The 10306-nt window shown below is 39.6% G+C and overlaps 1 protein-coding gene across 1 annotated transcript; it reads right to left on the reverse strand.

The window, feature by feature from the left end:
- Positions 1-4153: 4153 nt before the first annotated feature.
- LOC131329941 (rust resistance kinase Lr10-like) lies at positions 4154-6959 on the reverse strand. Its single transcript, XM_058363378.1, has 4 exons — positions 6404-6959; positions 5916-6180; positions 5508-5538; positions 4154-5432 (listed from the first exon to the last, which is right to left on the reverse strand). The coding sequence occupies exons 1-4, from the start codon at positions 6874-6876 to the stop codon at positions 4312-4314; spliced, it is 1890 nt and encodes a 629-aa protein (XP_058219361.1). The 5' UTR covers positions 6877-6959; the 3' UTR covers positions 4154-4311.
- Between the last annotated feature and the right edge of the window lie 3347 nt (positions 6960-10306).

A 10306-nucleotide genomic window follows, 5' to 3' on the forward strand; every position in this document is an offset into this window, starting at 1 on the left:
TTACTTCCACTGCAGCAACCTCGTAATTAGGATCGCGGTAATACGTCCCTTTGGATGCCGTCTTCCTGTCATGCTCTTCCGCCAAGAACTTTTCATAATGAGAAGCCTTAGAAGATAATTCGAACAGGTTTCTGAACTCCGTTCTATAAAACTTCTTCTTCATTTCAAAGACCAGGCCGTTTAGTGCTATACGCACGTATTCGGCCTCAGGAAGGACTATCTTGCATTTGAATCGAGCAGTTTTGAAACGTAAGAGGTAGGACTCCACAGACTCTAGAAGGGTTTGACGATAGCATGACAGGTCTGCCAACGTCACTTCTGGTTCTACCCTGTAGAACTGCTGGTGGAACATCTCCTCCAACTGTGCCCAGGTCTGCACCGAGTTAGGTGGCAAGTTGATGTACCAAGTGAAGGCTGTCCCAGTAAGAGAACTGGGAAAAAGCCTCAACTTCAGTGCATCAATGGTTCCAGCTTCTCCACATTGAACTTGAAACCTGACAATGTGCTCCACCGTTGACTGCATGCTCTCACCATTGAAGGTCTGAAATTCTGGGACTCTATAACCCTTTGGGAAAGGTGTATTGTCCACCTCCTCGGTATGAGGCTTCCTATACATTGGCCTTCCCAAAGGTCTGAAACCAGGTCCTAACTGCTCCTAGAGCAGGTTCAAAACTTGATCCCTTCCCATGACTAGGTCTGGCTCAGGAGGCGGCTGTGGGTGCGCCTCTTGTGCCTGCTGGTTCTGGGCTGGACTTGCCCCCCGAGTATCAGAGCTTTGAGGAGTATGTGCTCCTTTGTCCTTTCCAGAGCCCTGGCCTCCTTGCAAAGGCCTTCTGTCCGTCTTGTCAGACTTGTCAAGCTTGTTCTGGTCCTCGACCAAAAGAAACCTTTGATCGTTATTTGGAGGCGTCGAAGCTCCTCCAATCACGACTTCCTTCTCTTTTTGCCCCCCGAGTGCAGGGCTATTAGACGAAGTGGCATGGTAAAATGTCTGAGGAGGGGGAAGAACCCCCAATAAGCCAGCTTGGTCTTGACCGTTGCCAAAGACACCAAACTGTGGAAAGCCATGCTGCTGAGGAGCGAGCGGTAGCCTCTCTGTAAGCGTAGCAACCATTTTGTTGACTGCTATGGTCAGAGGTTCCAAGGACTGAGTGAACGATTGCGAGATTGACTGCGTAACGTTGTTTGAGATCTCACGTCCTGCCATGAACATATAATTTTTGACGCTGTCGGTAGCGTCGCTAAGATCTTGGGCGCTGATCTGAGGACCAGCTTCCTCGAGTAATGGCACGTCGACTGCCACTCCCTCAGGACTCTGTGGTGGATCCGGGATGGGTGGTCCGGTTGTTGCTGCGGCTTCCTGACCATGATAAAACCCTTAGACGATTAGGGTCCCACCGGGCGTGCCAAAAAGATGTTCGCGTGCGAGGTGGCTCAAGGACTGAGCGGGCATGCCAAGACTTGTCGCGTCTAATGTAGAGGGCTGAGCGTCCCTGTTTTGACTTCTAGATCTGAGAGGGCGATAGTGCTGCAACCTAAGGGCTGGATTGCAGTGAAGGTCCGTGGTTTTGCCTCTTCGTGCGAGGACTTAATAATTTCCTAACCGTGTAGGAAAGAAAGTAACAGCGTAGAATTACTTTACTATATCGTAATAATAAAGTAAGGGATGAAGAGAGATATGAATAACTTTATTATATTTCGTAATAATAAAGTTGGGGTACAAGAGAGATAGAAACCCGAATTACTTGGTGAAGTAATTGAGTGAGGGTGAGAAAATAGAGATAGTTGCTTCGCTGGGAAGGCTTTGGTTTTAAGCGTTGAGCTTGATTGGTGTGGGAACCCTTTTTTCTTCTTGTCTTCTAGTATTTATAGGCCAAGGGTCTTCGATTTTCTGCATGTAAAGGGCTTGTTGTCCTCTTCTCATGGCGCCATGTGTCTTTTGTAACTTCCCCTTCATGAGATCATGGGGTAATGGGTAGTTATTGGAAGTTACAAAAGATCATGGGCAAATAGTGCACTGGTCCAGATCTGGGCCGAGTTTTCCGCCTTCGCCACGAGCTGACATGTGTCCCGAATAGGCCTCAGATGTTGCCACGTGTCCCAAGTAACTTTCCATTAACATATTTAGTGGCATCATGGGTAGTTATTGGAGGTAAATAACAATTACCCATGTGTTTATTTGATCATGGGCAATTAATGGGATAATGGGCCTACTTCTCCTCCTTCTTTTGTGGGTAGCAAAAACTCCCAGTCCTTTGATTCGGTCAAATGGCTTTCACCAGGCAACTTCTTTCTTTCTTTCCACTTTTCATGGGCCACTTGGGTAATGAGCCATTTAATTAAATTAAATGGCCTACTAACATCTTTAGCTCATACCAACATTTGGGGCAGTCGAATTTTTTATAAATTGGCCCAAAACCTCCAAACTCGAGCCCGAACCAAATTAAAATTAATTGGGCCCAGTCAACATGGGTTTGGCCCATTAATTTTAACCCAATTCATCTCTATTTTTTTGGCCCAATTTAATTAAAAGATAATTAAATAGCCTTCCAACGCTTGCCCAGGACTGGGTGCCAAAAACGGGTGTAAACAGATGGTGTAGTATTGGAAAGCTTTTTATGGTTGGAATACTACTGATGAAGCTGTATTTCAGAGCTGCTAATGCTGATTTTCCCTTAGAAATCAGAATTTCTTTTAATGGAGTTTGCTACTGGTTTTGGATGTTTTGCTTTCGTGTCATTTTTGGCCCTAGGATATTGTTATAGACATATTTTGGTTGGTTCCTTGGAGTGGCATATGAATCTGATTATCGGGGTGAGCATCCAATTTGAGCTAGTTGGGATGCTTTCTTACTGTCATGATGCTTTCGTGCCCTTTGATCAATCCCTTTCATCTAATTATACTTCCATTGTCGATGATGAATAAATTTCTTAATTTTCTTTTGGTTGATGAAAAGAGAAAATCAATAAAACTAGCTAAAAACTCAAGGCTATGTTCAAATTCTTCAAATCACTTTGAATCTAAAACTTCGTGAGAGGAATATCTGATAAAAAAAAAAACAAAATTCCACACTGTTCGAAGGAACTAAAATATACTCCCTCCATACCAAAATGTTAAGATTACTTATTTCTTTCAATTTATAAAGTTGTACTATGATTTTGAAAATTTTGTTTAGTATAACTAAATTAAAATCTATCAAAAAAAATCCATATTGCATATTTTTGAACATCACATTGGAAGATATAAGCAATTGAAAATAACACGGTATCTCAAAAAGGTCTAACATTTTGGGACAGGGAGTATGAAATTCCTTTGGAAAATTTAATGACCAACCATGCAAAAAAGATGGGTGTGTGATGTGGTTGCTTCCATCTTTATCATGTGTGCTTCATTGAAAGCCAAGCAAGTGGCACGAAATGCCAAGGAGGTGGAAGAGGAGGCCATGTCAATTATTCTATGATGGTCCGTGACGTTGCCAAATCCTTTCTGTTGGGTTGGAATCATTTTAGGCACACACAATTTTAGTTAATATGTATATGCAAAGATGTGGATAAATTAGCAAAATTGGATTTCGGATGTACTTTAAGTTTTACGCAAATATTTTAAAAGTAATTTCATCTCACTTTAATTTATTGGTTGCAAATTGGTTGCAAATAGGGTGCCACGTGACACTTGGCGCGCACATTCAGGCCGTCCAAAAATTCAAGCGACTGTCCGGATTAAAAGGTACTGAATGGATTTTAAAATAAATGAAAAAATGTGTTCTAATCCGGACTATTAATTACATTTTTAAATGGCTCGAATGTGCATGTCAGGTACCACGTTAACCGTACTCTATTTGCACCAAAAAATTCTCTACTTTTAGACACAATCTGAAAAGTGAAAACCATCATTTCTCTTAAAAAATAAATAATAGCATTTTTATTTTTCAAATCCATTTTTGAATTGCAAAATTAAATTGTTTGTAATTTTTGTGAGTGCCGCTTGCATGACAGTCACATTGAGTTATTCAGCACATACCTTTTTTATGACGAAGTACTGTGTGTGAGCGTCTACAATGAAAAAGTGGAAGACCTATTGGTTGAGGTGCGCAATAACCAACAAAGCAAGACTATGCATACACCATTGAATTACTTGACTCTCATAGAAACTCCAAAAAAACATAATTTCGAGCTTATTCTATCGGTCATAAATAGTATGGGCATAAGGGTACAATAGATGAGTCCAGACTTCTACACGATACTCGCAAATAAAAGATAGCGCATTTGACTTCCCTAAAAACACTGTCCTATTATATATACAACACTTCTCTCAATCGGATTCAGAAATTATCTCTAAGATACTACTAAAATGCCTTCCGCCCATGTTTCCCCTTGTAATTGACTCATTGGTGGTAGAAAAGGGATTCGGGGGCATGCCCAAAGTATCTCCATCTCCCTCAAGCATTTGAACCACAACTTTCATTGAGGGTCGGTCTCCTGGGTACCACTGGATGCACCAAAGTCCTACAACTGTTAGCTTCTTAACAATCTTGGCATCTCCTCCTTCCTCAACTTCATTGTTATTTACTTCTTCGCAATTTAAACGATTATAAATCCATTCAGGAAAGTAAACTTCATCGCTATTTTCTTCTGCACGAACATCAATGTTCTTCTTCCTCCCTCCAACCATTTCAAGCAACAACATTCCAAAACTATAGACGTCTGACTTGTGTGACACATTGCCGAAGTTCCTAGAGAACACCTCCGGTGCAATATAACCCACAGTTCCCCTAGCAGCTGTCATGGATACAACGCTTTGTTCTTTCGAGCACAACTTGGCTAGCCCAAAATCAGAGATTTTTGGAATGAAATTTTTGTCTAACAAGATGTTATGAGGCTTAATATCGAAATGAAGGATTCTCTGATCACAACCTTGGTGAAGATATTCAATTCCTTTGGCTATGCCCAGAGCAATATCTTGAAGCTTCTGCCAACCAAGTGAAGCTCTTTTATGATCAGATGATATGAACTTCTCTAGAGAATCATTCGGCAAAAACTCGTAGACAAGAGCTTTTTTATACCCATCCGCACAATATCCGACCAAGCGAACCACATTGACATGGTGGATCGTACCTATCGTTCCCACTTCGTTGATGAAGTCATCACCATTACCAGTGAAGTTGTTGAGGATCTTGGCTGCAATAGGAACATCTTTGGAAAGCTCTCCCTTGTAAACTATTCCATAACCTCCTTGGCCGAGTTTGTACTTAAAATTATGAGTAATTTTCTTTATCTCAGCGTATGTGTACCTTGAAGGCTTGAGAGCTCTGTAATCCTCTAAAAATCTTTCAATCTTTACTTGATCCTCTTTCTTTGAATTGTTTGTTCCGTGGACAAAATATGTAGCTATGACTAGTACAACAAGGGCAAAAAGACTAATTGGGATCAAACCTGCAAGTTTAAACAACTAAATTACAAAGGCCATCTGGAGAAGAAAAAAAGGGAGACAAAAGAAAGACAATTCACCTGTTTCATGATGTGGTTTTTTCGTTTCACCTGTATAAGATCATATAGAAAGCACTAATCAATTATGATAAATGGGAATGAATAAAAATCCAAACATTTTATTCTATTTGTGGGGAGATTAATAATCACAGAGGTAGAACTGATGGAACAAAGCCTCTGAGGTTAATAATCACAGAGATGAATAACCACAGCAAATCTTATATATGTTCTATTTTTGGGGAGGTTGATACTAACTTAAGTTGTTTTAGAACTATAATAATAACTTTAAACAAGCTTCTAAAACCTAACTTGAAGAATTCTAGTCGGAGCTTTTTAATTAACTGATAAGCAAATTAATAAACTGAAAGCGCGAGGAAAAAATAAAGTAAACCCTTTATTTTCCGAAGGATGAGATGATGTTCCTCTAGGTGGCTTAGGGATGTCAAAGCATTCTGTTTCATCCATCTTGCTGTGATTGCTCCTACTACTCAATCTGCAATACGTGCCGTTTTCTTCACATTTCCTACAACTTGGTTCGGACCAGGCTGACCAGCCCCATAAGCCTTCAGAATCGTATAAGCCTTGATGCAGATAGAAACACGGAACTGATAGAGTATGCATCTTTGAACAATTCAACAGGGTTCTCGTGATTAAATAATCCGAGTTCATCAAGAAGAGATTGTGACCTGGACGGCTAAGCCATGGAAGTGGTGCATATTCGTTATAATTATATATAAATGAATCTGCTAAGGAGGAGGGACAACTGAATATAGGGTATTCACACAACGTATCATATGAATGATCATATGAACCTAGTGATGTTCATCCAACCTTTTGTTGGATTCCCTTCCCCTATTCCCCATTTTTAATAAATTTCATCTTTTGCCGATCAAAAAAAAAAATACTCATACGGATACCCTGAGTAGGAGCGACAATAGAATACTTCGTATTGACGGACAGTGTTGAGCCACAATTGGAAGGGACTGAAGGGAGAGGTGTTGAGTATTAAGCTTAGGTTTTGCTGATGCGGATCATAATTACTGGAGAACTCGTATCTTATGAGCTGACAATCGTACTTGATTTGTTTGACCACTACCTTGAAAGAAAATGGGTAGTCAAGCAGGGTTTCTTTGTTTTCGGTAGGAGAGCAGGTTAGAGCAAAGCCAGGCCCATAGCCACAGCGCTCTGGTTGATGACCCTTTAGCCAGAACGGGAACCGAATTTCTGGGCCCTTGGCTCCGCACCTCTTGGGCAGGCACTCATCATCCCGATTGTGATCGTCTGCTTGGGCTCCAACTCCTGCAAGCAACAAGAAGAAGAAGAAAAGGAAGAGGAAGATCATCAAATTGTTCTTCGTTGATAGTGATACACTGGTGTGGAGTTCTTCCATATCTTAATTTATCTTCTTTAACTCAACGGACCTCTAGTCTTTACGTAAAGGTGCTGCAAAAAATAAAGTAGAACTGCTTTGATTTTGATGCAAAGCTATGGTACACATTGATGTATCATATATAGGAATCCTATGAATTGTTTTGGTGCATGTTGCACATATTTTTTGATATATGGCACACAATTGTTTGGTTATCTCAAAACCAATTGGCAATGAGTGGAGAGGTCTCAAATGTTATCAAGTGATCACCCATTTCACTCCTAAGCAATGTGGGATTCATTTTCTTAACATCTCCCTCACGTGCAGCCGCGTTTGAGGTCTGTCACGTGTGGCCACTTTTTGGGTCCTATCATCGTGCGGCCACTTTTTGGGTCCTATCATCGTGCAGCTTTTTTGCTGGTTTGTGCCGTGTTTGAAGTCTGTCACGTGTAGCCACTTTTTGGGACCTATCATCGTGCAGCCTTTTTGCTGGTCTGTCATCGTGGGGTGTAGATTGTGAATTTTTATAAAATATGGGGTGGAACGGGCCCCGCTCTGATACCATGTAGAAATTTTATATCCATCTCAAAACCAATTGACAATGAGTGGAGAGGTTCCAAATGTTATTAAGTGATCATCCATTCCTCACCCAAACAATGTGGGATTCATTTCCTCAACAGAGGGGTGTAACTTGGAACTATATGGTACTCGTAGTTTTGGAGGATGGACACAAATTTTCTGTAAACGTCAATTTTTTTTTTTAATAGTTTTTGGTATGTATTAATTACATGTTTTTTTCGGTAAAGTTATGGCACCCCCAAAATAGGATACATTATTTTGATGAGTTATGTATTTTTTTGGTATTAGTCATGCATTTTCTTAGGAGTACTAGTCTCACATACATCGTAACAAAAATATCACCCCTTTTTTTCTCTCTATTTTTGTTTGGGAGTTTGTACGTACCATTGTCTTTTACTTTTGGGAAGCCATGTTAAATTGCAAAGATTTAATTATTTACACTAGCAGTGTAAACATTTGTTTCCTCAAATCAATTATATTGTACCACGTCGTCATATTCTATTGATAGGGACTACTGTTTTGACGACGTGTGATAATATAATTGATTTAGAGGAAACAAATGTTCACACACCACCAGTGCATATAATGTATTCTCTAAACTGCAATATTGATCATTAACACACACAAACTCACTATCTCTCTCTCTCTCTGTCTCTCTCCTATGTCTAGCAGACGGCTTCTCTCCGATGTCTACAAAACCCGTAGCCTTCTTCTTGTTGTTGCCCTGTTTTTGGGTAACTGCTGTGCTAAAACAAGTCCCAATTGTGTCCCATCTTGTGGAAATATCCCCATCAAACACCCATTTCGAGTGAAAGGAGACCCAAAGAAGTGCGGAAGCAAGAAATACGAACTGGAATGCAAGCACGATCGTGATCGTCTTGTACTTTACTTGTTTTCCGCTGCAAAATACTACGTCCGCTCAATCAACTACAACAACCGTACAATCCGACTAGTCGATGTTGGCTTACAACACGGAGATTGCTCCTCCCTCCCTCTTTATTATATATCGCATCTCAACTTCACTGGTTCTGACGCAAATCCATATTCTTTACTGATCAATTCGGACCAAATTTATATTCGTCATACTCCATTTGATCCAATCCCATGGAATATGGCTGTAGCACTATGGGTAGATTGCGAGAAGCCAGTGAAAAAACCTCCATTCTACACGGAAAGTAATACTAGTGCTTCTAGTTGTATTGAAAAAGCAACTTTTTCCTCTTCCTCTTCACTCTCCTCAGGGGAAAAGAGGCACTATTCTTACTTTCTGTTCGGGACTAACTTAAATGCTTCGGATGTGGCGGATCAGTGCGAAATAGATGAGATAGTTCATAGTTATGTCAACGTTGCGATGGCCAGCTGATAAAGGCGAAGCAAACCTCTCCTTCTCGGATTTCCTCAGTAAATTGGAGTATGGGTTTGAGCTTTCCCGGCTGCCCTTTCTCTGTGAAAAATGCCAAGGACGAGGCTATTGCGAAGTTGGGTCTTTTAATTCAACAACTGCCACTTGCTACAAATACTGCTACAGGGAAAGGACCATCAAAAAGAGGTCCTTTCGATATCCGCAAGATTTCCTATTCGATACCTTAATGAATTCTTTTACACCACAAAAGTTAAAGCAGTAGTTACTAATCTTCAAGAGCCTCTTTAAATGGTGAGAAAAGGGAGTCCATTCTCGCCTAATTTCACCATTCTTGATGAGAAAGGGAAAGAGCAAATCGAAAAAAATTTACTTTTGTACTTTATCTCAATTTCTCATCAAAATGTTTAATTCAAATGAATGATTTAGCTAGACATCAATCATTTCTTTTCGTTTCTTATAAAATCCCTCCATTCACTATATAGATTGCATTCTTGTGAACTTTTTTCCTTTTTTTATTTTGTGTGTTTTGTTCGCCTATGTCAAATTTGTTTACATTTGCCTAATATTTTTTTGGATTAATCATCCGTTATGACGAGAGTAATCTAAAAAATTAAAAAATTATGACAAAAAGCAAAATGTAGTTCCCCAAAGATGAAAAAAATATCAAATAACTGTCTTCTTTTTTTTTTATCTAAAGTGTCGTCTTATAAATATGAATTTTTTTTTTCAACATTGGTCCATATTTTATACTTTTTAAAATTCTCTTGTCAAAACAATGATTTATCCTGAAGATTACAATGAAAAGCTTAACAAAAAGTTAGGAAAAATAAATTTTACCGAAAATAGTTCTGGATAAAAAAAGTTCACAAGAATACAACCACAGAATGAAAAACGTTAGTTAAACACACCAAGCACAACTCCAGTCATAACCCATATATATATGAACATACATTCAACCATGTGTGTGTGTGAGCTAGCCTTGCACATAGTAATCTAGGGCTACATAGGATGGGAGCCTATATGCATGTAAGAGGATTATGGCTGGAGTTGCAATTAAAAATCTACTGCTGAAACGAAATCATCTGTGTTCAAATGTTTTTACCCCATTTCATTGTACTTTGTCTCATGCCTTAAGAGACTGTCTTCGAAACAACAAGGAATATTGGAGGTCGAACAATCCTTCATTTAGCCGATTCCAATATATATATGTATATATGCATACATATGTATATATACATATGTATATATCGGGGTAGTTCCAGGGACACTTAAAAAATCCTTAAAAAAACACTTCATAGTTCTCGATTGAATTTTGATGATCCGGGCCGCTCAATGTGATTAGAACGTGATTTTAAGGGTGCTCGCGAGAAATCAGCAAAAAAGAAGACCCGGAAGGGCTTCATCCTAACAGTTTTTTATTGAACTTTATTGAACGATCTAATAAAAAACTACTCAAATCAAGCCCTTCCAGGTTAGTTTTTTTGCCAATTTCTCGCAAGCACCTTTAAA

The sequence above is a fragment of the Rhododendron vialii genome, chromosome 6a, assembly GCF_030253575.1.
Source record: "Rhododendron vialii isolate Sample 1 chromosome 6a, ASM3025357v1".
Lineage (NCBI taxonomy): Eukaryota > Viridiplantae > Streptophyta > Magnoliopsida > Ericales > Ericaceae > Rhododendron > Rhododendron vialii.

Bases quoted from the DNA above. Each gene is read 5' to 3' on its own strand.
- LOC131329941 (XM_058363378.1), bottom strand. From the start codon at position 6,876: ATGGAAGAACTCCACACCAGTGTATCACTATCAACGAAGAACAATTTG. The intron at 6,181-6,403 runs GTATCCGTATGA...TCCATGGCTTAG, and splicing joins TATTGTCGCTCCTACTCAGG to CCGTCCAGGTCACAATCTCT. The intron at 5,539-5,915 runs CCTAGAGGAACA...TGATCTTATACA, and splicing joins GCTTTGACATCCCTAAGCCA to GGTGAAACGAAAAAACCACA.